We start from the raw sequence: 26628 nt of genomic DNA, 5'->3' as shown, positions 1-26628 counted from the left end.
GAACAACGGGACAATGCGATCACGTGACATCACATAGTCACCTACCATGCCATTATCTACTGGTAGGTCAGAAGACTGCATGCCATCTTTGCCTGTAGTACCATATAATTCATTCTATCTAAACAGCTATTCCTCAAATCTTACCAAAGATCGGACAGTGCCAAACAAGGTAAGTGTTCATGGGTCAGAGAATACAGCTAGGGTTATCATGGGTAAGAAAATACAGGGTTATTATGGGTCAGAGAATACAGAGTTATTATGGGTCAGAGAATTCAGGGTTATCATGGGTCAGAGAATTCAGGGTTATTATGGGTCAGAGAAAACAGGGTTACCATTGGTCAGAGAATACAGGGTTATTATGGGTCAGAGAATACAGGGTTATTATGGGTCAGAGAATACAGGGTTATTATGGGTAAGAGAAAACAGGGTTACCATTGGTCAGAGAATACAGGGTTATCATAGGTCAGAGAATACAGGGTTATTATGGGTCAGAGAATTCAGGGTTATTATGGGTCAGAGAATACAGGGTTATTATGGGTCAGAGAATACAGATTATTATGGGTCAGAGAATTCAGGGTTATTATGGGTAAGAGAAAACAGGGTTACCATTGGTCAGAGAATACAGGGTTATCATAGGTCAGAGAATACAGGGTTATTATGGGTCAGAGAATTCAGGGTTATTATGGGTCAGAGAAAACAGGGTTATTATGGGTCAGAGAATTCAGGGTTATTATGGGTCAGAGAATACAGGGTTATTATGGGTCAGAGAAAACAGGGTTACCATTGGTCAGAGAATACAGGGTTATTATGGGTCAGATAATTCAGGGTTATTATGGGTCAGAGAATACAGGGTTATTATAGGTCAGAGAATTCAGGGTTATTATGGGTCAGAGAATACAGGGTTATTATGGGTCAGAGAATACAGGGTTATCATAGGTCAGAGAATACAGAGTTTTATGGGTCAGAGAATTCAGGGTTATTATGGGTCAGAGAATTCAGGGTTATTATGGGTCAGAGAATACAGGTTATCATGGGTCAGAGAATATAGGGTTATTATGGGGTTTTGGCAAAATCAAGAATGCTGACATAGATTACAGTTGGTCATACTGTTTTAGCATATCGTGAATAAAATGCGCCTCGCAAGAGTAGCTCATGTGAAAGGCGTGGTTTAGGGATTTTACAGGGTTACTTAATGGTGGAGGAAATGTTTAAATAAATACTATAACAGTAAAGCCGATTGAATCCATTACCTTGAAGCCACTTCTCAACAATAACACGAAAAAATGATCAAAGTCAATCAATTTATTACGAGGAACATATTCAATATTTACAAAAGCATAAGTGGCCTTCCTCTTCGTCACTCTTTCTCTCAAAGTTGCTAGTGTAGTGGGAGATAGCTCGCGTAGCTCTACAGCATTATAAATATAAACTACCACTATAGTATATATTGCTAGTAAAGGGGAGATAACTACTTAAAGTCTTACACAACTAATCGTTTCATTATATGTAATTACTAATGACTCCATCCCCTTAATCGCTCATTTAAAATTGAAATGTTGTGAAATTGATATCAAATTAAAGTTTGAAGATTTCCCTACCAGAAAAAATATATGTTTTTGGATAGGTTTTATAGCATTATATAAATGCACACCAGAACTTGGAAGACAGTAACCCTGATATTTACAGTGGACTGGGGAACCCCCACCTGGGGAATTCCCGACTTTTTACACTTGAGATCCGACGTCTTTCTATTTATACCAGGAATGTACATTTTTGATTTTCTAAATCTTAAGACCATACTCTTTATTTTCGTATATAGCAAGTACCCATTTCATGTGTTATTTTCAGATGAAACACCAGCTGATTGGCTGAATAAGTTGTGTGAGATCTATAGAAATAGACATTTATACTTAGAAATAACTTTTATACTACTATTCTTTTGATTACTCAATGATTCTATGGTAAATTAATTCTTATTAATAACAAGAAAATATGAAATATCAATAAAATCCGAAGCCATCTCGGCTGGACTAAGCACCTTGCAGGAGCAATCTGACAAAGCCAATTGAATTCCGCGGCTTAATAAACTTTTTAGAGACCACGTGACCGAATCAAACCAATCGGCGCTTGTCCGGCACCGGACAACATTGTCATAACAAAAATTCTATAATAAGATAATATTGGTTCACTAGGATTCCAGCCTTTCCTTTACTATTGGTTCAGACCTGACCCATTTTTTTCAGAGATGACACACCCACTGAGTCTTAATGTAATGTGACGTATGATTTTTTAACTGTATTACACTGGAAATAGCATTGCTCTGTGGGCTAATGACTTTAGTGAGATTCCTTCCTGTATTACTCCCATATCTCGTCCCTAATTAGGCTTCGTGGATTACCTATGGTCTACTTTTGTTTGGTATCGAAACAGCGGAGATATGACATAGTCTGATTTTTAACGTGTAATTATGATCTTAACGAAAGATTTATCTTAATTGAGGATACGGAAACCCTACCTACACATTTTAATAGAATTAGCCCGAAACCATGTCGACAACTAGCTACAATGTCTTATATTAATTACCGTAGCAAGCCTTGCATGTTTTATTCCCAATCCTGTCCCAGCACCTGCGCCAGCTTTCGCTATTCTTAATGCTCCGTGACCTTCTACATTTGCCTGGTTATTGACAATGTCTTTGTACCATTTTTGTATAAAACAGAAATATTGTAACATGTATAGACTGGCAATAAAAATTAAATGAAGCGATGGTAGGTGTTTCAGAGCTTAGAGATCTAAGCCATATTTGTACTACACCACTCAAGATAGTTGAATTACGTCCCGGGTGTGTTTTAACTGGAGATCATTTCATTCTTTACTACTGTAGGGTATGATTGAGATAGCCTCCTGCTCATTACCTAGTTTACGTTGTAAACAAAGTACTAACGACCCTAACTCCCTATAATGTGACTTGATATCAGTTTCCACCTTCCTGGGTATACACGCTTAAGTACAAACGTATGCATCCCCCAAGGTGTCAAGACACCGTGTATAAGAGGGACACCATACCGAGAAAACGTGTAGCACGCTCCTCTAGTGTTTTGGAAACGCCTGACAAATATGCTACGGATAAACTTTGATTCACTACTTTTATTTACAGACAAAATTATTCGCCGATTTTATTTATTTTCAGACGAAATCATTCGCCACTTTTATTTACAGACGAAATCATTATCCTGTTTCATTTACGGACGAAATCATTATCCTGTTTCATTTACAGACGAAATCATTATCCTGTTTCATTTACAGACGAAAGCATTCGCCACTTTTATTTACAGACGAAATCATTATCCTGTTTCATTTACAGACGAAATCATTCGCCATTTTTATTTACAAACTAAATAATCCGTCGCTTTTATTTATTGACGAAATCATTATCCGCTTTTATCTAAAGACGAAGTCATCCGTCGCTTTTATTTACAGCCGAAGTCATCCGTCGCTTTCAATTACTGATGAAATCATTCACCGGTTCTATTTACAGACGAAATCATTCGCTACGGTCGACATTTAGACGTACATGTATGGCACAGCATCATATTGTACGTCACATAGAAAAAATGATTAAAAACTAGAAAACAATGTCCCATAGCTATATATATAGTTTTGACGTCACCAACCATAATCGAGATCATTGCTAGAGAGTGAAGTAACATCAGAGAACGACTCCATTGTGTAGTTGAAGACTTATACAGAACAACAAAATATACCAGGAACATTAGTATTAATAGATTTCGAAAAGGCATTTGATTCTGTGTCCTGGCAATTTACGTACAAAGTTTTAATTTTTTTTAAATTTTGGTTCTGAATTGATGCAAAGCTTTGTGTACTGCAAAATGGTGTTTTTCCAAGCTTCCTCGGTATAGGAAGGGGTTGCCGACAAGGTGATCCTATCTCACCTTTTTTGAAAGAATTGGAGAATATTTGCTTTTAAATTTGTATGGAACTCTAGAGATAGAGTTGCCAGGAGTCAAACTGTACAGGACTACAAAGATGGTGGATGTAGAATGACACATATCTCTTCATTTATAAAATCCTTGAAATTAACTTGGATGCGTAGAATTGTCAACTCGGATGCCAGATGGAAAACATTGCTGTTGGATGTATGTGGCACAAATATCAACACGTTGTTAGTGTTGGGAGACAAATATTATATAAACCTTTCACGGAAATACAAAAATCCATTCTGGAAAGAAGTATTTTTCTAAACATTTAGATTGAGCCACATGACCTAATGAAAATGCCGATCTGGTATAATACATGTACAAGTATCTAAGTGAATAATACCCCAGTTTTTTGTTATCAAACTTGGTTTGATAAAGGAATAAGATATCTGTCGGACTTGATTTGTAAAAATAATAACTGTTTATATTCTTATGAAGATTTTTGCAGAATATATTATTTTCCCCCACCTCATACACTGTTTTACGGGCTGAGACAAGCTATTAGAAATGTATGGTCTGAGTTTAGTCAAAACCACACCATAGTCGACTTTGCACATCCTTTTATTCCAATTTATTTGGAAGCTATTATAAAAAACAAGAAAGGCTGTAGAGACATGTACGGCATTTTTATTTCTAGATTCAAGTTTAATACAAAGTACATTGAAAAATGGTCCAATATATTAGAAACTAGTGAAATTGAACTAAACAAAAATCAAATAACAGTGTTTAAAACAACGAATGATGTCTCGTTGAGATGGCTCCAATACAGGCTTATACATAGAATATTGGCAACAAATGACTACCTTACTAAGATAGATATATATTGATGATCCGTCTTGTACATTTTGTAAAGAAGAAGTTGAAACACTTTTACATATGTTTTATGAATGTGAACACGTTGAGAGGCTGTGGATATTACTTGAAATTGGATATTTGAAAAACCTCTATATACTAGTATTTTAATATGTCAAAAAAACAAATATTGTTTGGAAAAATAGGTAAACAATATAACATACATAACCTGATTATACTCATTGTTATCTATAAACAGCGTGTTAAAGGGGAACAACTCATGTTTGAAAGTGTGAAATCTTTTTGATCAATAGACAGAAAAGAATTGTTTCATGCATTTTGTCAGCACTTCTGTCATATTATTTCTATACGATATGCTGCCTTCTATGACAGTTTTTTTTTTATGTATTATTCACCTATTAGTTATAGCTAAGCTACATACTCTGTATTCAAGTTATATATATATATACAGTCTGTGTATGTAAGTGTGTGTGAAAGTTGTCTTTGTTTCTTTCTGTATCATGTAATTACTTTACGTGGAAAATCTGAATAAAAATGTCAAAAGTAAAAATAACAACACTAGAGAAGATTGTTTCTACAGTAAAAACAATACACAGGATTGTTTCCATATCAACAACAATAGACCAAATTATTTCTACAGTAACAACAATAGACAGTGTAGGGGGAGTGTAGGGAGTGTAGGGGGAGTGTAGGGGGGTGTGGGGGGAGTGTAGGGAGTGTAGGGGGAGTGTAGGGAGTGTAGGGGGAGTGTAGGGGGAGTGTAGGGATTGTAGGGGGAGTGTATGGAGTGTAGGGAGTGTAGGGGGAGTGTAGGGAGTGTAGGGGGAGTGTAGGGATTGTAGGGGGAGTGTAGGGATTGTAGGGATTGTAGGGGGAGTGTAGGGATTGTAGGGGGCGTGTAGGCCCTTGTCGGGGGCTTGTCGGGCTTGTTCGGGGCCTGTCGGCCTTGTCGGGGGCGTGTCGGGCGTGTCGGGCTTGTCGGGGGCGTGTCGGGCGTGTCGGGGGCGTGTCGGGGCTTGTCGGGGGCGTGTCCGGCTTGTCGGGGGCGTGTCGGGGGGCGTGTCGGGCTTGTCGGGCGCGTGTCGGGCTTGTCGGGGGCGTGGTCGGGGGCGTGTCGGGCTTGTCGGGGGCGTGTCGGGCTTGTCGGGCGTGTCGGGGCTTGTCGGGGCTTGTCGGGCGTGTCGGGGGCCTGTCTGGGGCGTGTCCGGGCTTGTCGGGCGTGTCGGGGCTTGTCGGGGGCGTGTCGGGCTTGTCGGGCGTGTCTGGGCTTGTCGGGGGCGTGTCGGGCTTGTCGGGGGCCTGTCGGGCTTGTCGGGGGCGTGTCGGGGGCCGTGTCGGGCTTGTCGTGGGCGTGTCGGGCTTGTCGGGGGCGTGTTTGGGCTTGTCGGGCTTGTCGGGGGCGTGTCGGGCTTGTCGGGGGGTTGTCGCGCTTGTCGGGCTTGTCGGGGGCTTGTCGGGGGCGTGTCGGGGGCGTGTCGGGCTTGTCGGGGCGTGTCGGGCTTGTCGGGGGCTTGTCGGGGGCGTGTCGGGGGTGTCGGGCTTGTCGGGGGCGTGTCGGCGGCTTGTCGGGGGCGTGTGCTGCGTGTCGGGCTTGTCGGGGGCCTGTCGGGGGCGTGTCGGGCTTGTCGGGGCGTGTCGGGCTTGTCGGGGGCGTGTCGGGCGTGTCGGGCTTGTCGGGGGCGTGTTGGGCGTGTCGGGCTTGTCGGGGGCGTGTCGGGGGCGTGTCCCGCGTGTCGGGGGGTGTCGGGCGTGTCGGGCTTGTCCGGCGTGCCGGGCCTGTAGGGAGTGTAGGGGGAGTGTAGGGGAGTGTAGGGGGAGTGTAAGGGGAGTGTAAGGAGTGTAGGGATTGTAGGCGGCGAAGGGAGTGTAAGGAGAGGGTGTAGGGAGTGTAGGGGTGTAGCGATTTTAGGGATTTTAGGGATTGTAGGGGGAGTGTAGGGATCGTAGGGGGAGTGTAGGGATCGTAGGGGGTTGGGGTAGGGATTGTAGGGGGAGTGTAGGGGAGTGTGGGGACTGTAGGGAGTGTAGGGAGTGTGGGTAGTGTAGGGAGTGTGGGGAGTGTAGGGAGTGTAGGGAGTGTGTAGGGAGTGAAGGGAGTGAAGGGAGTGTGTAGGGAGTGAAGGGAGTGGCCGGGAGTGTGTCGGGCGTGTCGGGCGTGACCGGGCGTGCCGGGCGTGCCGGGCGTGTGTCGGGCGGTGTCGGGCGTGTCGGGCGTGTGTCGGGACGTGCCGGGCGTGTCGGGCGTGTGTCGGGCGTGTGTCGGGCGTGTGTCGGGCGTGCCGGGCGTGCCGGGCGTGTGTCGGGCGTGCCGGGCGTGCCGGGCGTGTGTCGGGCGTGTCGGGCGTGCCGGGCGTGCCGGGCGTGCCGGGCGTGTGTCGGGCGTGTGTCGGGCGTGTCGGGCGTGTGTCGGGCGTGCCGGCGTGTCGGCGGGCGTGGGTTTGGGCGTGTGTCGGCTTGTGTCGGGCGTGCCCGGGCGTGCCGGGCGTGTGTCGGGCGTGTCGGGCTGCCGGGCGTGCCGGGCGTGTGTCGGGCGTGTGTCGGGCGTGCCGGGCGTGTGTCGGGCGTGTCGGGCGTGCCGGGCGTGCCGGGCGTGCCGGGCGTGGGGGTCGGGCGTGTGTCGGGCGTGTCGGGCGTGTGTCGGGCGGCCGGCCGTGTCGGGCGTGTCGGGCGTGTCGGGCGTGTGTCGGGCGTGTGTCGGCGTGCCGGCGTGTGTCGGGCGTGTCGGGCGTGCCGGGCGTGCCGGGCGTGTGTCGGGCGTGCCGGCGTGCCCCGGCGTGCCGGGCGTGTGTCGGGCGTGCCGGGCGTGCCGGCGTGCCGGGCGTGTTCGGGCGTGCCGGGCCTGTGTCGGGGGTGCCGGCGTGTGTCCGGCGTGCCGGGCGTGCGGGCGTGTTTTCGGGCGTGCCGGGCGTGCCGGGCGTGCCGGGCGTGTGTCGGGCGTGCCGGGCTTGCCGGGCGATGCCGGGCGTGTGTCGGCGTGCCGGCGTGTGTCGGGCGTGTCGGGCGTGCCGGGCGTGCCGGGCGTGCCGGGCGTGTGTCGGGCGTGTCGGGCGTGTCGGGCGTGCCGGGCGTGCAGGGCGTGTGTCGGGCGTGTCGGGCGTGCCGGGCGTGCCGGCGTGCCGGGCGTGTCGGGCGTGTCGGGCGTGCCGGGCGTGCCGGGCGTGCCGGGCGTGTGTCGGGCGTGTCGGGCGTGCCGGGCGTGCCGGGCGTGCCGGGCGTGCCGGGCGTGTCGGGCGTGTGTCGGGCGTGTCGGGCGTGTCGGGCGTGCCGGCGTGCCGGGCTTGCCGGGCGTGCCGGGCGTGCCGGGCGTGCCGGGCGTGTGTCGTGCGTGTCGGGCGTGCCGGGCGTGCCGGGCGTGCCGGGCGTGCCGGGCGTGTCGGGCGTGCCGGGCGTGCCGGGCGTGCCGGGCGTGTCGGGCGTGTGTCGGGCGTGTCGGGCGTGTCGGGCGTGCCGGGCGTGTGTCGGGCGTGTCGGGCGTGTCGGCGTGCCGGGCGTGCCGGGCGTGTGTCGGGCGTGTCGGGCGTGCCGGGCGTGCCGGGCGTGCCGGGCGTGTCGGGCGTGTGTCGGGCGTGCCGGGCGTGCCGGGCGTGTGTCGGGCGTGTCGGGCGTGTCGGGCGTGTCGGGCGTGCCGGGCGTGCCGGGCGTGCCGGGCGTGTCGGGCGTGTGTCGGGCGTGCCGGGCGTGTCGGGCGTGTCGGCGTGCCGGGCGTGCCGGGCGTGCCGGGCGTGTCGGGCGTGTGTCGGGCGTGTCGGGCGTGTCGGGCGTGCCGGGCGTGTGTCGGGCGTGTCGGGCGTGTCGGGCGTGCCGGGCGTGCCGGGCGTGGCGGGCGTGTGTCGGGCGTGTCGGGCGTGCCGGGCGTGCCGGGCGTGCCGGCGTGCCGGGCGTGTGTCGGGCGTGTCGGGCGTGCCGGGCGTGCCGGGCGTGCCGGGCGTGTGTCGGGCGTGTCGGGCGTGCCGGGCGTGCCGGGCGTGCCGGGCGTGTCGGGCGTGTGTCGGGCGTGTCGGGCGTGTCGGGCGTGCCGGGCGTGTGTCGGGCGTGTCGGGCGTGTCGGGCGTGTGTCGTGCGTGTCGGGCGTGCCGGGCGTGCCGGGCGTGCCGGGCGTGTCGGGCGTGTGTCGTGCGTGTCGGGCGTGCCGGGCGTGCCGGGCGTGCCGGGCGTGCCGGGCGTGTCGGGCGTGCCGGGCGTGCCGGGCCTGCCGGGCGTGTGTCGGGCGTGTCGGGCGTGCCGGGCGTGCCGGGCGTGCCGGGCGTGCCGGGCGTGTGTCGTGCGTGTCGGGCGTGCCGGGCGTGCCGGGCGTGCCGGGCGTGCCGGGCGTGTCGGGCGTGCCGGGCGTGCCGGGCCTGCCGGGCGTGTGGTCGGGCGTGTCGGGCGTGTCGGGCGTGCCGGGCGTGTGTCGGGCGTGTCGGGCGTGCCGGGCGTGTCGGGCGTGCCGGGCGTGTGTCGGGCGTGCCGGGCGTGTGTCGGGCGTGTCGGGCGTGCCGGGCGTGTCGGGCGTGCCGGGCGTGCCGGGCGTGTCGGGCGTGTCGGGCGTGCCGGGCGTGTCGGGCGTGCCGGGCGTGTGTCGGGCGTGTCGGGCGTGCCGGGCGTGTGTCGGGCGTGTCGGGCGTGCCGGGCGTGTCGGGCGTGTCGGGCGTGCCGGGCGTGTGTCGGGCGTGTGTCGGGCGTGTCGGGCGTGCCGGGCGTGTGTCGGGCGTGTCGGGCGTGTCGGGCGTGTCGGGCGTGCCGGGCGTGCCGGGCGTGTGTCGGGCGTGTCGGGCGTGCCGGGCGTGCCGGGCGTGTGTGCCGTGTCTGGGGTGTCGCGGGTCTCGGGCCTGTGGGGTGTGTCCGGCCTGTCGGGGTGTGTCGGGCGTGTCGGGCGTGTCGGGCGTGCCGGGCGTGCAGGGCGTGTGTGCCGTGTCATGGGGTGTCGAGGTCTCGGGCCTGTGGGGTGTGTCCGCCTGTCGGGGTGTGTCGGGGCGTGTCGGGCGTGTCGGGCGTGGCGGGGGCGTGGGGGGCGTGGGGGTTCCGTGTCGGGCGTGTCCGGCGTGCGTGTCGGGGCTGTCGCGGGTGGTGGGGCGTGTGGGGGGCGTGTCGGGCGTGTCGGGCGTGTCGGGTGTCGGGGTCGTGGGTCTCCGTGTCCGGCGTTCGTGTCGGGCGTGTCGCGCGTGTCGGGTCGTGTCGGGCGTGTCGGGTGTCGGGGTCGTGGGGGGCGTGTCGGTCTCCGTGTCCGGCGTTCGTGTCGGGCGTGTCGGGCGTGTCGGGCGTGTCGGGCGTGTCGGGTGTCGGGGTCGTGGGGGGCGTGTCGGTCTCCGTGTCCGGCGTTCGTGTCGGGCGTGTCGCGCGTGTCGGGCGTGTCGGGCGTGTCGGGCGTGTCGGGTCGTGTCGGGGTGTGTCGGGCGTGGGGGCGTGTCGGTCTCCGTGTCGGGCGTGTCCGGCGTGCTTGTCGGGCGTCTCGGGCGTGTGTGCCAGTGTGTGGGGTGTCGCGGGTGTCGGGCCTGTGGGGCGTGTCCGGGGCGTGTTGGGGTGTGTCGGGCGTGTCGGGGCGTGTCGGGTCGTGTCGGCCGTGTCGGGGCGTGTCGGGCGTGTCGGGTCGTGTCGGGCGTGTCGGGGCGTGTCGGGTCGTGTCGGGCGTGTCGGGGCGTGTCGGGCGTGTCGGGTCGTGTCGGGCGTGTCGGGGCGTGTCGGGTCGTGCCGGCCGTGTCCGGGCGTGTCGGGCGTGTCGGCTGTGGGGCGTGGTGGGGCGTGTGGGGCGTGTGGGCCGTGTCGGGCGTGTGGGGCGTGTCGGGCGTGTGGGGCGTGCCGGCCGTGTTTGGGCGTGTCGGGGTGTGGGCCGTGTGCGGCGTGTGGGGCGTGTCGGGGTGTCGGGGTGTGGGCCGTGTGCGGCGTGTGGGCGTGTGGGGCGTGTCGGGGCGTGTGGGGCGTGTCGGGGTGTCGGGGTGTGGGCCGTGTGCGGCGTGTGTGGGGAGTGTGGGAAGTGTGGGGAGTGTAGAGGGTGTGGGGAGTGTGGGGAGTGTAGGGGTGTGGGGAGTGAAGGAAGTGTTGGGGAGTGTAGGGGTGTGGGAAGTGTGAGGAGTGTTGGGAGTGTAGGGGTGTAGGGGTGTAGGGGTGTGGGAAGTGTGAGGAGTGTGGGGAGTGTGGGAAGTGTGGGGAGTGTAGGGGTGTGGGGAGTGTGGGGAGTGTGGGGAGTGTGAGGAGTGTGGGGAGTGTGGGAAATGTAGGGGAGTGTGGGGTGTGTACGGAATGTGGGGAGTGTGGGGAGTGTGAGGAGTGTGGGGAGTGTGGGAAGTGTAGGGGATGTAGGAAGTTTATGTTTCTGTAGACTGCCAACGGGTTATCAACTGATAGTGTTTGTCTACGGATTTAGTTATCTATCTTAGATGCATTGTCCTAGTAACCCTCTCCCATACACCAGTATTTTTAATTGTGATGATGATTTCTCCAGAATCATTGTACTTTATTAAATCTCTTACAACAGGTTGGGACGGACATATGGCAGGTGTTCTGTCGGCTAGCGGACCCCAAACAGCCAGTGTCCATCATCCGACAACACTATCTGGACAAAACCGGCCCCTCCTTCACGTGCTCTATCGCAGGTAGTTAGGTAGCACTCTACAGTAGGACAGCCTGGCCATGGGCGAATTTTTTTGTTAAGCAAATAACTCCTGTATTATGATATGCATAAAAAAATGAAAAATAAATAAATAAATAAATGTACACTATAATTGGTATATTCAGTGTGAAGTAGTACATACAGGCTAAAACAAAAATTATTAAATTGGTTCCGGATTTTAAATTTCCCGATTTTCCGAAAGTGTGTTTACACAGGAAATTTAATTTGCCTACGGAGAAGATAGCAGAAACTTAATTTACAACATATGTCAAAACAAAATTAATTCTGTCTTTGGGATAGAGATATTTAATTTCAAATAGGTTTCAGAAAAAAAAATTGTGCTACAGAGCTGTATTAAAATTGCAAATGTTGTAAAGATTACAAATATGTATACTTTATTAGAGGTAATATGTAGTGCTAACTGGCTATGTTCACATATCTAAAACAATTGCCTTATTTTTCAGAATTGGGCAATTTTACTGTACACTGCTACCTTACACCTGTCGAGTTGATGACAGATCGGTAGTAATTACGAGTCAGACTGGATGTTGTATCAATCACTACTATCAACAATATGTAGCGCTAAACATGACACTTTAATCAAATGTGTTATATGCGTTTATAGATAACTGTCATCTGCATTTATTTATTATATGAAAAATGAATTGCATTTCGAGATGCTCTCTTCTGCTTCGTTTAGAGATGTTTTCTGGGTGTTTTTTTTTAAATTGAGCAGCTGTAAAATTGGCGTTTTCCTAATTGATATATATATGTTAACATAGCTACACTCTGAGATATTAATGCAGGATACTTCTGGTTTGTTAGTTGGATATTTTCCATTTTACAGATCCTCCATTATCAAATCTAGTCCAGAAACCCGGGGTACGATGCATGTGCTACGAAAACGTCATCCACTTCGTCAGACAGGTGTGCTGCAGGAGTTCCATTAACTTGTCTACTCCTCTGGAAAAGAAACCATTGCCGTCCAGGTAAGGACCGTGGGTAGGTCACCACCAGTTTTAGTTAGTTTATTATGTACCTAAGGCTTTATAATTCATCGCTAAATGGATAAGGGACACCAGACACATAGAAATAATAATAATAAAAAAAAAACAACATATAGGTAAATCATCAATAGTCATATTACAGGTAAATCATCAATAGTCACATGACAGGTAAATCACCAATAGTCATATTACAGGTAAATCATCAATAGTCACATGACAGGTAAATCATCAATAGTCATATTACAGGTAAATCATCAATAGTCATAGTACAGTTAAATCATCAATAGTTATAATACAGGTAAATCATCAATAGTCACATGACAGGTAAATCATCAATAGTCACATGACGGATAAATCATCAATAGTCACATGACGGGTAAATCATCAATAGTCACATGACGGTAAATCATCAATAGTCACATGACAGGTAAATCATTAATAGTCACATGACGGGTAAATCATCAATAGTCACATGACAGGTAAATCATCAAGTCACATGACAGGTAAATCATCAATAGTCACATGACAGGTATTTCATCAAGGATAGTTTGTTACCAAGATAATCTATTAACAAGTCAAAACACATTTGCTCCACGTATTAGCCATTGACCTGGATTTGGATATTATTAGCCCGTAAGCATTCTGTTGTAGGGATTCTTAAAACGAGAATATTCGATGATGAATCATGTTATACCGCGAAAAAAAAATGTTACATTTATTTTTTAGGAATAACATCTTTTGAAATAGTTATCATAGAAAATGTCAGTTGTTTAAAGATAGACTATTGGTATAAATGTCAGTTGTTTAAAGACAGACTATTTGGATAAATGTCAGTTGTTTTAAGACAGACTATTGGGATCAATGTCAGTTGTTTAAAGACAGACTATTGGGATCAATGTCAGTTGTTTAAAGACAGACTATTGGGATCAATGTCAGTTGTTTAAAGACAGACTATGGGGATCAATGTCAGTTGGTTAAAGACAGACTATTGGGATCAATGTCAGTTGGTTAAAGACAGACTATTGGGATAAATGTCAGTTGGTTAAAGACAGACTATTGGGATCAATGTCAGTTGGTTAAAGACAGACTATTGGGATAAATGTCAGTTGTTTAAAGACAGACTATTGGGATAAATCAGTTGTTTAAAGACAGACTATTGGGATCAATGTCAGTTATTTAAAGACAGACTATTGGGATCAATGTCAGTTATTTAAAGACAGACGATTGGGATCAAGTGATAGCTTCTGTCGTTGATGTGAGCAGCGCTGTATACATTCATTGACGTTTCAGCTACACGTATTATCCATTATGGAATGATTAAATGTGAACGTTGATGGTAAACTACACCCTACTGTGTTGTAAGAGTTATGACCATATTTCAACATGTAAATATCTTTAATACAATATCTCAATACAGTTGCCATGTGTCCTCAGAGAAGAAATGCTATCTCACTGCAATGCCTACAACTATCTTTCCATAAATCATATCGTACAATAATGACTTGATAAAGACTCCTGTACAAATACTTAAGTAAGGATTACAGTTTTTGTATTCCTTTACGATGATCTGGCACTAAGGATAATGGGGCCGCGGTGGCCGAGTGGTTAAGGTGTCCCGACACTTTATCACTAGCCCTCCAACTCTGGGTTGCGAGTTCGAAACCTACGTGGGGCAGTTGCCAGTTACTGACCGTAGGCCGGTGGCTTTTCTCCGGGTACTCCGGCTTTCCTCCACCTCCAAAACCTGGCACGTCCTTAAAATGACCCTGGCTGTTATTAGGACGTTAAACAAAAACAAATCAAATCACTAAGGATACTGCAGTCCGAAATCTATTTTATTATTGACGTACTCCGCGAGTCACACTGCCTTCCTATCCTATTTTAGTATTGACGTACTCCGCGAGTCACACTGCCTTCCTATCCTATTTTAGTATTGACGTACTCCGCGAGTCACACTACCGTCCTATCCTATATTAGTATTGACGTACTCCGCGAGTCACACTGCCTTCCTATCCTATATTAGTATTGACGTACTCCGCGAGTCACACTGCCTTCCTATCCTATTTTAGTATTGACGTACTCCGCGAGTCACACTGCCTTCCTATCCTATTTTAGTATTGACGTACTCCACGAGTCACACTGCCTTCCTATCCTATTTTAGTATTGACGTACTCCGCGAGTCACACTACCGTCCTATCCTATATTAGTATTGACGTACTCCGCGAGTCACACTGCCTTCCTATCCTATATTAGTATTGACGTACTCCACGAGTCACACGGCCTTCCTATCCTATTTTAGTATTGACGTACTCCGCGAGTCACACTACCGTCCTATCCTATAATAGTATTGACGTACTCCGCGAGTCACACTACCGTCCTATCCTATTTTAGTATTGACGTACTCCGCGAGTCACACTGCCTTCCTATCCTATATTAGTATTGACTTACTCCGCGAGTCACACTGCCGTCCTATCCTATTTTATTATTGACGTACTCCGCGAGTCACACTGTCTTCCTATCCTATATTAGTATTGACGTACTCCACGAGTCACACTGCCTTCCTATCCTATATTAGTATTGATGTAGTCCGCGAGTCCTACTGCCGTCCTATCCTATATTAGTATTGATGTAGTCCTCGAGTCCTACTGCCGTCCTATCCTATTTTATTATTGACGTACTCCACGAGTCACACTGCCTTCCTATCCTATATTAGTATTGATGTAGTCCTCGAGTCCTAATGCCGTCCTATCCTATTTTATTATTGACGTACTCCGCGAGTCACACTGCCTTCCTATCCTATATCAGTATTGACGTACTCCGCGAGTCACACTGCCTTCCTATCCTATATTAGTATTGACGTACTCCGCGAGTCCTACTGCCTTCCTATCCTATATCAGTATTGACGTACTCCGCGAGTCACACTGCCTTCCTATCCTATATTAGTATTGACGTACTCCGCGAGTCCTACTGCCTTCCTATCCTATATTAGTATTGAAGTACTCCGCGAGTCCTACTGCCTTCCTATCCTATATTAGTATTGATGTACTCCGCGAGTCACACTGCCGTCCTATCCTATAATATACTCCTCATTTCTTTACGTTCTAGTGTAATAGCTTCTTTTCTGTGGTATACGTCGGTAGATATCAACATAGTTTACAAACAGATAAGTGATGGCAGTATTGGTAAAGCTATCTACATCCTGTTTACTGCTGTATACAGGTTTCGAATGACCCATTCAGAGGACTGTTTGTGATGATTATTGATTGATATTGGTTGATACTGATGTATAGTGTTGATAATTACATTGTTCCATTATCTTTGAGATTCATGTAGTATTACACAGAATTTGAAAGATAATGTAATCTAAACACTGCATCATATTGACCAAGTACTACAGGTATGTATATCTAATTATATTGCCCTTCAGAGGGCGTTTTTGTTCGGGAGGTAATTCATCAAACACAAAAATGACATGCACAAAAAGTCTGTTCGCTAAAACAAGGAGCACAGTTCTCTTATCAGCTTCAACATTTATGAGAGAGAATGTTATCGTCCAATTCCGATTTGTCTTACTTTGACTGTTAACGGACGTTTCGGTATGTTTGGTTCTACGTTTCTTTTTACGTCGAGTGGTTCTCGTCTCTCGTTTTTACTAGATTATCTTTATGATTGGTGTGTTCTACTGTTGTATTTCTGTTATCTTCTTTGATCAATCCTCACAGCCTAGCGTTAGTGTTTACCGAAGACATTTAGCGAACAGTGCCATGGCAGTCTTAATCGAGTATAGTAGTTGTCCTTATCGAACTTAAAAGTTGTCCTAATCGAACTTAGTAGTTTTCCCAATCGAGTTTTACAGTTGTATTAACCGATTTTAATAGTTGTCCTAACTGGGTTTAATAGTTTCCCTAGCCTAGTTTAAAAGTTGCCCTAACCGAGTTTAATAGTTGTCCCAACCGCGCTCCAGTTATCATTAACGAGATGAATAGTTGTCAAAACCAATTTCAACAGTTGTCGTAACCAAGCTCTAGTTGTCTTAATCGAGTTTAATAGTTGTCATAACCAGGATTAATAGTTATCCTAACCTATCTTAATAAGTTATCCAGACCGAGGTTATTAGTTGTCCTAACCACGTTTAATAGCTGTTCACCCGAGTCTAATAGCTGTCCTAACAGAGTTTATATTCATAATAACCGAGTGTAATATTTGTCCTAACAGAGTTTTATAGTTGTCCTAACAGTGTTATAGCTATCCTGAGTTTAATATTTATCCTAACAGAGTTTTATAGTTGTCCTAACAGTGTTATAGCTATCCTGAGTTTAATATTTGTCCTAACAGAGTTTTATAGTTGTCCTAACAGTGTTATAGCTATCCTTACAGAGTTTAATATTTGTCCTAACAGAGTTTTATAGTTGTCCTAACAGTGTTATAGCTATCCTAACTGAGTTTAATATTTGTCCTAACAGAGTTTTATAGTTGTCCTAACAGTGTTATAGCTATCCTGAGTTTAATATTTGTCCTAACAGAGTGTTATAGTTGTCCTAACAGTGTTATAGCTATCCTTACAGTTTAATATTGTCCTAACAGAGTTTTATAGTTGTCCTAACAGTGTTATAGCTATCCTGAGTTTAATATTGTCCTAACAAAGTTTTATAGTTGTCCTAACAGTGTTATAGCTATCCTAACTGAGTTTAATATTGTCCTAACAGAGTTTTATAGTTGTCCTAACAGTGTTATAGCTATCCTAACTGAGTTTAATAGTCCTAACAGAGTTTTATAGTTGTCCTAACAGTGTTATAGCTGTCCTAATTGAGTTTAATATTTGTCCTAACAGAGTTTTATAGTTGTCCTAACAGAGTTATAGCTATCCTTACAGTTTAATATTTGTCCTAACAGTGTTATAGTTGTCCTAACAGTGTTATAGCTATCCTTACAGTTTAATATTGTCCTAACAGAGTTTTATAGTTGTCCTAACAGTGTTATAGCTATCCTATCTGAGTTTAATATTGACCTAACAGAGTTTTATAGTTGTCCTAACAGTGTTATAGCTATCCTGAGTTTAATATTGTCCTAACAGAGTTTTATAGCTGTCCTAACAGTGTTATAGCTATCCTTACAGTTTAATATTGTCCTAACAGAGTTTTATAGTTGTCCTAACAGTGTTATAGCTATCCTATCTGAGTTTAATATTGTCCTAACAGAGTGTTATAGTTGTCCTAACAGTGTTATAGCTATCCTAACTGAGTTTAATATTGTCCTAACAGAGTTTTATAGTTGTCCTAACAGTGTTATAGTTGTCCTAACAGTGTTATAGCTATCCTAACTGAGTTTAATATTGTCCTAACAGAGTTTTATAGTTGTCCTAACAGTGTTATAGTTGTCCTAACAGTGTTATAGCTATCCTAACTGAGTTTTATATTGTCCTAACAGTTTTATAGTTGTCCTAACAGTGTTATAGCTATCCTGAGTTTAATATTGTCCTAACAGAGTTTTATAGCTGTCCTAACAGTGTTATAGCTATCCTGAGTTTAATATTTGTCCTAACAGAGTGTTATAGTTGTCCTAACAGTGTTATAACTATCCTATCTGAGTTTAATATTTGTCCTAACAGAGTTTTATAGTTGTCCTAACAGTGTTATAGCTATCCTGAGTTTAATATTGTCCTAACAGAGTTTTATAGTTGTCCTAACAGTGTTATAGCTATCCTAACCGAGTTTAATATTTGTCCTAACAGAGTTTTATAGTTGTCCTAACAGTGCTATAGCTATCCTAACTGAGTTTAATAGTCCTAACAGTGTTATAGCTATCCTAACTGAGTTTAATAGTCCTAACAGTTTTATAGTTGTCCTAACAGTGTTATAGCTATCCTAACTGAGTTTAATATTGTCCTAACAGAGTTTTATAGTTGTCCTAACAGAGTTGAATATTCATAATAACCGAGTGTAATATTTGTCCTAACAGAGTTTTACAGTTGTCCTGAGTTTTATAGTTGTCCTAACAGAGTTTTATAGTTGTCCCAACTGAGTTTATTAGTATCCCTAACCGAGTTGAATATTGTTTTCCTATAAGAATGTATAAATGTCCTTACAGATGTACCAATACTCTGATGACGTCATAATTAACACCGAGGCGACGGTACCCGCCACGTTCACCCGACAGTTATACATTCATGTGATACGACGCTCTCCATTTGTTGTTGTCATTACTCTAGTACTCACGACGTTTCTTTGTGTATTTGTCTTATTTTTCAATTCACAACAACTTCCTTTAATTAATGCCTTCAACTCATTACTGATTTTTGCCCGCACCACCAGTTGGATGAAATCCAGTACGAAGCATTTCCGAGAGAACGAACGCCTCCAGTTCCCATTGGCCACGGTCGTCGTTAGGTGGCAGCAGAAGCGGTATCCAATCGACTTCAACTACAAGCTTCTCCACACCATATTTTCTAAATTCGGAACGGTCAGGGAGATCCGGAAACTTAGCCCAAACAGTGTTCTGGTAATTTTTGAGGAACTGTCTGCAGCCTGCGACGTAATCTATTCCAATTACATTGGGATGTCTGGGAGTAAGCTACATTGTAGGTGGTGGCATAAAGGTATGGAAACGAAAACGGCGGTTAAATTCCGGAAAGGGGTCAAAGTTCAACCCGTTCCATTTCTGTAAAATGACACGATACAATATTTGAAATTATCAACCATACACGTAACCAGTTAATAAACACATCTGTATATACTTGTTAATCTTAGATTATGTCCTTGTGTGTTGACGCTATGCGTGTTTGAAATAGAATTAAAACAGAACACCGAATACACTTAAATAGTTTTATCATAGTATGTAGTGATCATACATCGGTTTAATTAGATGTACAATATGATATATAACTGCTATGCACATTAAGCTGCTCCAGCGTATATAAACGAATATAAACAACACAACTTAACGAGGTTCCTCCGCCCAGCACTACACATACAAATGTAACAAGAAATGTAATATGTAGGATTAAACATCCATTTTTGCGGATTTTGTTTTCAACAAACTACACGCATACCTGTTACATGTTCACGGTAAATCGGGATGGTTTCATAGAACTGTACGGTTAATGACACAAACAAGACGTCTCAAATGTCAGCACCCTGGGAGTTAACTGTTATGCCTGTATGACGTGAACCATTCGTCGTGCACTTAATTCCGCAGTTTTTGTGGGTAATAATCAGTTGTAAGTGAGCTTTAATATAATGTCAAATTTCTCACCCAACTATAGGCCTACATTTTTATCGAAAAAATGTATGGTAGATAAAAACGACGAAGGGAAGTGCTGGCGATTGTTTCATGTAATACATTTACATACCTTTCTCAACACCGATCATTTCTAACTGTGATAACAGCTTTCCATCCAGCAAGGTATTGGAATATTACTAGACTGTGTTTCATTGTACATAACAAAAAGCTCACAATTTCACTCACAATTTCACAGAAAATGCAAAAGGAAAATCGAATGTAATTACTGCAACGTTGATGATGTGCTTGGCTTCAACAAATGATTATCAACACTATTACACAGAATGTCATTATGAATAAATAAAATATATCTAACATCACACGAACAACAAGAATAAATTGCAGTCATATACAGTACAGTATTGATAAAGAGATGATTGACATTTTGCTATGTCCACATACACTCTTGTCTATCTGACCCCGTGACCTCCGTTAATCTCGGACCATTGTCGATCCTGTATTTCACAAAATTATTTCAACTCATGATGTAAAATATCGAGCATAATAAGTTTATATAAGGGCCAGTATTCTGTATATTTAACCACACAATTTGCTGGAATTCAGGACCGACAATGAGCCTTGAAAGAATGATTTGTATATATCTCTTTAACCAGTCTGTGAGTGAACTTGCGTTGAAAATTGATTAAAAATTCTCAAATGGTTTTTATATAATGCACCTGAATGTTATGTTGAGTATTGTTATATGTAGATAAACTTATGTACAGATAAAATCTTTATAGCTATACCTCTATACAACACTGGTCAGCGTTTCTACTAGCTGGGAGAGTATAATGATATAAAATATGTAAATATACTACATGTAATTACTTATTGTTAAAAATTAATGACTTTGATGGTCAGAGATTATAGTGAGATGACTGTATCAACATATGATTTATACGCAATAAATGTGTACATTTTATAAATAATGACTAGAATGTATAATACAATTCATATAAATATGGCATTGTGTGATTATAAACTATGACATTCAAATTGAACACGACTAGGGCATCACAATTTGACCTTTATGTTACAAATGACATATGACATTATGATCTATTTATATATTGCACATTCGGGACGTCTTTAATCAGCTTTTCACTTCGACGTCTCCATGACTCAGATATCCCATGTTGGTAAGTACTGGTCGTGTACATAGCATAACTAAACATTCGATTGTTTATTTAGAAAAAGGGCGGGGTTATCAGCTTGATAACTGGACAGTGACATTTGATTGGGTGATTATCAGCTTTATAACTGGGCAGTGACATTTGATTGGGTGATTATCAGCTTTATAACTGGGCAGTGACATTTGATTGGGTGATTATCAGCTTTATAACTTGGCAGTGACATCTGATTGGGCGGTTATCTGGTTTGTGTATATATATAATGACAATTAATTGTAATGGTTGGTAAGTAGATTTGTGTCTATATATAGGATATCTGATTTTAATGGGTAGAAATCTGGGTTGTGTCTATAGATAATAGTGACATTTGATTTTAATGGTTTGTACGTGTAACTTGTTTGTGTCCATAAAACGATTGTTGTCAGGTAGGTAGGTCTGTGCCAGTGATTTTCATGGGCCGTGAGTGGTTTGTGCCTAAAAATAATAATGGCATTTGACTTTAATGGGCGGTAAGTGGTTTGTGTCTATGAATAATAATGGCATTTGACTTTAATTGGCGGTAAGTGGTTTGTGTCCATAAATAATAATGGCATTTGACTTTAATGGGCGGTAAGTGGTTTGTGTCTATGAATAATATTGACATTTGATTTTCATTGGTGGTAAGTGGTTTGTGTCTATAAATAATAGCGACAATTGATTTTAATTGCTGGCAAATACTGACACTTAATTGTTATTGGTTGGTAATCAGGTTTGTGTCTATAAATAGAAAGTTATATATAATAATTTAACGAGTGGGAATGAGGTTTGTGCATATGAATAGTCATTTGCAATTAATTGTTATAGGTGCTAAAAAGGTTTGTATGTAAATAGACAGCGATGTTATATTTTTAATGATATTTCCAATAAATTAAATTGGATAAACGAAAAGAAGACGATTTAAAGTCAATGAGATGATTTAACTGAATTCTTAGCAGGCACAAACTGGAACTGGTGAACTTATTATTCTCCCATGGGATATACCCGGGGAATTCCAGGTGGATAGATTATTCTGTGAAGCAGACAGGAAATGGATAATCATGTGTCAGTATACAGACATCACACAATTCATTACAAACGTGTGTACGGTAAATATACTTATATCACAGTTTCCGAACACAACCCGCTAGTTACAGAACAAGTCAGAACGATCATCTGTACAATTACTGACAAAATAAGTTATAAATATCAATTATATTTGATCCTCGCTATCAGCAGTTTGTATCCCGGGTTAATCTAACGAATGATAAACAGTATGTGTGCCTCACCATTGGACCCCAATGATTAGTTGTCACTTTATGTAGTCCAATGTAACGTCTCAGTGATCTACGTGTTTGCTATGGATATAACGTGTGATATAGCTAATATATATTTCATTATGGAAAAATAATGCATTTACGATAGCTACGACGACCAGATCCTCTCTCATTCCATATATTTACTTTACACTCTATAGCATACAATATCTGTCTCGTCGTCCGTTATATCGGTTTGCCTATAGCATAAATATTTCTTTTAGTTTGTCAGACCATCCGCTCATAACAAAACCTATCTCTCACTGTCTGTTATATCTGTCTGTCTATAGGATCACCTATCTCTCACTGTCTGTAATATGTCTGTCTATAGGATCATCTATCTCTCACTGTCTGTTATATCTGTCTAAAGGATGACCTATCTCTCACTGTCTGTTATATCTGTCTGTCTATAGGATGACCTATCTCTCACTGTCTGTTATATCTGTCTGTCTATAGGGATCACCTATCTCTCACTGTCTGTTATATCTGTCTGTCTATAGGGTCACCTATCTCTCACTGTCTGTAATATCTGTCTATAGGATCACCTATCTCTCACTGTCTGTTATATCTGTCTATAGGATCACCTATCTCTCACTGTCTGTTATATCTGTCTGTCTATAGGATGACCTATCTCTCACTGTCTGTTATATATGTCTGTCTAGGATCACATATCTCTCACTGTCTGTAATATTTGTCTGTCTATAGGGTCACCTATCTCTCACTGTCTGTTATATCTGTCTGTCTATAGGATGACCTTTCTCTCACTGTCTGTTATATATATCTGTCTATAGGATCACCTATCTCTCACTGTCTGTTATATCTGTCTATAGGATCACCTATCTCTCACTGTCTGTTATATATATCCGTCTATAGGATCACCTATCTCTCACTGTCTGTTATATCTGTCTATAGGATCACCTATCTCTCACTGTCTGTTATATCTGTCTGTCTATAGGGTCACCTATCTCTCACTGTCTGTTATATTTGTCTATAGGATCACCTATCTCTCACTGTCTGTTATATCTGTCTATAGGATCACCTATCTCTCACTCTCTGTTATATATGTCTGTCTATAGGATCACCTCTCTCACTGTCTGTTATATCTGTCTGTCTATAGGGTCACCTATCTCTCACTGTCTGTTATATCTGTCTGTCTATAGGATCACCTATCTCTCACTGTCTTATATATATCTGTCTATAGGATCACCTATCTCTCACTGTCTGGTATATCTGTCTATAGGATCACCTATCTCTCACTGTCTGTTATATCTGTCTATAGGATCACCTATCTCTCACTGTCTGGTATATCTGTCTATAGGATCACCTATCTCTCACTATCTGGTATATCTGTCTATAGGATCACCTATCTCTCACTGTCTGTTATATCTGTCTATAGGGTCACCTATCTCTCACTGTCTGTTATATCTGTCTGTCTATAGGATCACCTATCTCTCACTGTCTGTTATATCTGTCTGTCTATAGGATCACCTATCTCTCACTGTCTGTTATATCTGTCTATAGGATCACCTATCTCTCACTCTCTGTTATATATGTCTGTCTATAGGATCACCTCTCTCACTGTCTGTTATATCTGTCTGTCTATAGGGTCACCTATCTCTCACTGTCTGTTATATCTGTCTGTCTATAGGATCACCTATCTCTCACTGTCTTATATATATCTGTCTATAGGATCACCTATCTCTCACTGTCTGGTATATCTCTATAGGATCACCTATCTCTCACTGTCTGTTATATCTGTCTATAGGATCACCTATCTCTCACTGTCTGGTATATCTGTCTATAGGATCACCTATCTCTCACTATCTGGTATATCTGTCTATAGGATCACCTATCTCTCACTGTCTGTTATATCTGTCTATAGGATCACCTATCTCTCACTGTCTGTTATATCTGTCTGTCTATAGGATCACCTATCTCTCACTGTCTGTTATATCTGTCTATAGGATCACCTATCTCTCAATGTCTGTTATATCTGTCTATAGGATCACCTATCTCTCAATGTCTGTTATATCTGTCTATAGGGTCACCTATCTCTCACTGTCTGTTATATCTGTCTATAGGGTCACCTATCTCTCACTGTCTGTTATATCTGTCTGTCTATAGGATCACCTATCTCTCACTGTCTGTTATATCTGTCTATAGGATCACCTATCTCTCACTGTCTGTTATATCTGTCTGTCTATAGGGTCACCTATCTCTCACTGTCTGTTATATCTGTCTATAGGATCACCTATCTCTCACTGTCTTTTATATCTGTCTATAGGATCACCTATCTCTCACTGTCTGTTATATCTGTCTATAGGATCACCTATCTCTCACTGTCTGTTATATCTGTCTATAGGATCACCTATCTCTCAATGTCTGTTATATCTGTCTATAGGATCACCTATCTCTCACTGTCTGGTATATCTGTCTATAGGATCACCTATCTCTCACTGTCTGTTATATTTGTCTGTCTATAGGATCACCTATCTCTCACTATCTGTTATATCTGTCTGTCTATAGGATCACCTATCTCTCACTCTCTGTTATATCTGTCTATAGGATCACCTATCTCTCACTGTCTGTTATATCTGTCTATAGGATCACCTATCTCTCACTGTCTGTTATATCTGTCTATAGGATCACCTATCTCTCACTGTCTGTTATATCTGTCTATAGGATCACCTATCTCTCACTGTCTGTTATATCTGTCTATAGGATCACCTATCTCTCAATGTCTGTTATATCTGTCTATAGGATCACCTATCTCTCACTGTCTGGTATATCTGTCTATAGGATCACCTATCTCTCACTGTCTGTTATATTTGTCTGTCTATAGGATCACCTATCTCTCACTGTCTGTTATATCTGTCTATAGGATCACCTATCTCTCACTGTCTGTTATATCTGTCTATAGGATCACCTATCTCTCACTGTCTGTTATATCTGTCTGTCTATAGGATCACCTATCTCTCACTGTCTGTTATATCTGTCTATAGGATGACCTTTCTCTCACTGTCTGTTATATATATCTGTCTATAGGGTCACCTATCTCTCACTGTCTGTTATATCTGTCTATAGGATCACCTATCTCTCACTGTCTGTTATATCTGTCTATAGGATCACCTATCTCTCACTGTCTGTTATATCTGTCTATAGGATCACCTATCTCTCACTGTCTGTTATATTTGTCTGTCTATAGGATCACCTATCTCTCAATGTCTGTTATATCTGTCTATAGGATCACCTATCTCTCAATGTCTGTTATATCTGTCTATAGGATCACCTATCTCTCACTGTCTGTTATATCTGTCTATAGGGTCACCTATCTCTCACTGTCTGTTATATCTGTCTATAGGATCACATATCTCTCACTGTCTGTAATATTTGTCTGTCTATAGGGTCACCTATCTCTCACTGTCTGGTATATCTGTCTGTCTATAGGATCACCTATCTCTCACTGTCTGTTATATCTGTCTATAGGATCATCTATCTCTCACTGTCTGTTATATCTGTCTATAGGATCACCTATCTCTCACTGTCTGTTATATCTGTCTATAGGATCATCTATCTCTCACTGTCTGTTATATCTGTCTATCTATAGGATCACCTATCTCTCACTGTCTGTTATATCTGTCTATAGGATCACCTATCTCTCACTGTCTGTTATATCTGTCTATAGGATCACATATCTCTCACTGTCTGTTATATCTGTCTGTCTGTAGGATGACCTATCTCTCACTGTCTGTAATATCTGTCTGTCTATAGGGTCACCTATCTCTCACTGTCTGTAATATCTGTCTGTCTATAGGGTCACCTATCTCTCACTGTCTGTAATATCTGTCTGTCTATAGGGTCACCTATCTCTCACTATCTGTTATATCTGTCTATAGGATCACCTTTCTCTCACTGTCTGTTATATCTGTCTATAGGATCACCTATCTCTCACTGTCTGTTATATCTGTCTATAGGATCACCTATCTCTCACTGTCTGTTATATCTGTCTATAGGATCACCTATCTCTCACTGTCTGTTATATCTGTCTATAGGATCACCTATCTCTCACTGTCTGTTATATCTGTCTATAGGATCATCTATCTCTCACTGTCTGTTATATCTGTCTATATGATCACCTATCTCTCACTATCTGTTATATCTGTCTATAGGATCACCTATCTCTCACTGTCTGTTATATCTGTCTAAAGGATGACCTATCTCTCACTGTCTGTTATATCTGTCTATAGGATCATCTATCTCTCACTGTCTGTTATATCTGTCTATAGGATCACATATCTCTCACTGTCTGTTATATCTGTCTATAGGATCACCTCTCTCACTGTCTGTTATATCTGTCTGTCTATAGGGTCACCTATCTCTCACTGTCTGGTATATCTGTCTATAGGATCACCTATCTCTCACTGTCTGTTATATCTGTCTATAGGATCACCTATCTCTCACTGTCTGTAATATGTCTGTCTATAG

The 26628-nt window shown here is 44.5% G+C and overlaps 1 protein-coding gene and 1 long non-coding RNA gene across 2 annotated transcripts; one reads left to right on the top strand and one right to left on the bottom strand.

The window, feature by feature from the left end:
• Positions 1-20170, top strand: LOC117325044 (uncharacterized protein C6orf201 homolog). Its single transcript, XM_033880960.1, has 4 exons — positions 1-169; positions 11263-11380; positions 12245-12386; positions 18716-20170. The coding sequence occupies exons 1-4, from the start codon at positions 47-49 to the stop codon at positions 19065-19067; spliced, it is 735 nt and encodes a 244-aa protein (XP_033736851.1). The 5' UTR covers positions 1-46; the 3' UTR covers positions 19068-20170.
• Positions 19212-22955, bottom strand: LOC117325045. The gene is made up of 2 exons (XR_004532120.1): positions 22728-22955; positions 19212-22439 (listed from the first exon to the last, which is right to left on the bottom strand). It is a non-coding gene; the product is annotated as an uncharacterized LOC117325045 (long non-coding RNA).
• Between the last annotated feature and the right edge of the window lie 3673 nt (positions 22956-26628).

Source organism: Pecten maximus, chromosome 4, assembly GCF_902652985.1.
Source record: "Pecten maximus chromosome 4, xPecMax1.1, whole genome shotgun sequence".
Classification (NCBI taxonomy): Eukaryota; Metazoa; Mollusca; class Bivalvia; order Pectinida; family Pectinidae; genus Pecten; species Pecten maximus.
Note: the sequence above shows the minus strand (reverse complement) of the source record. Positions and strands in the feature narration are given on the sequence as shown.

What these genes read in the sequence shown, in the direction of transcription:
- LOC117325044 (XM_033880960.1), top strand. Translation starts at nt 47, where the DNA reads ATGCCATTATCTACTGGTAGGTCAGAAGACTGCATGCCATCTTTGCCT. An exon ending in ATCGGACAGTGCCAAACAAG is followed by an intron (nt 170 to 11,262) that starts GTAAGTGTTCAT and finishes CTCTTACAACAG; the next exon opens with GTTGGGACGGACATATGGCA. An exon ending in CTTCACGTGCTCTATCGCAG is followed by an intron (nt 11,381 to 12,244) that starts GTAGTTAGGTAG and finishes TCCATTTTACAG; the next exon opens with ATCCTCCATTATCAAATCTA.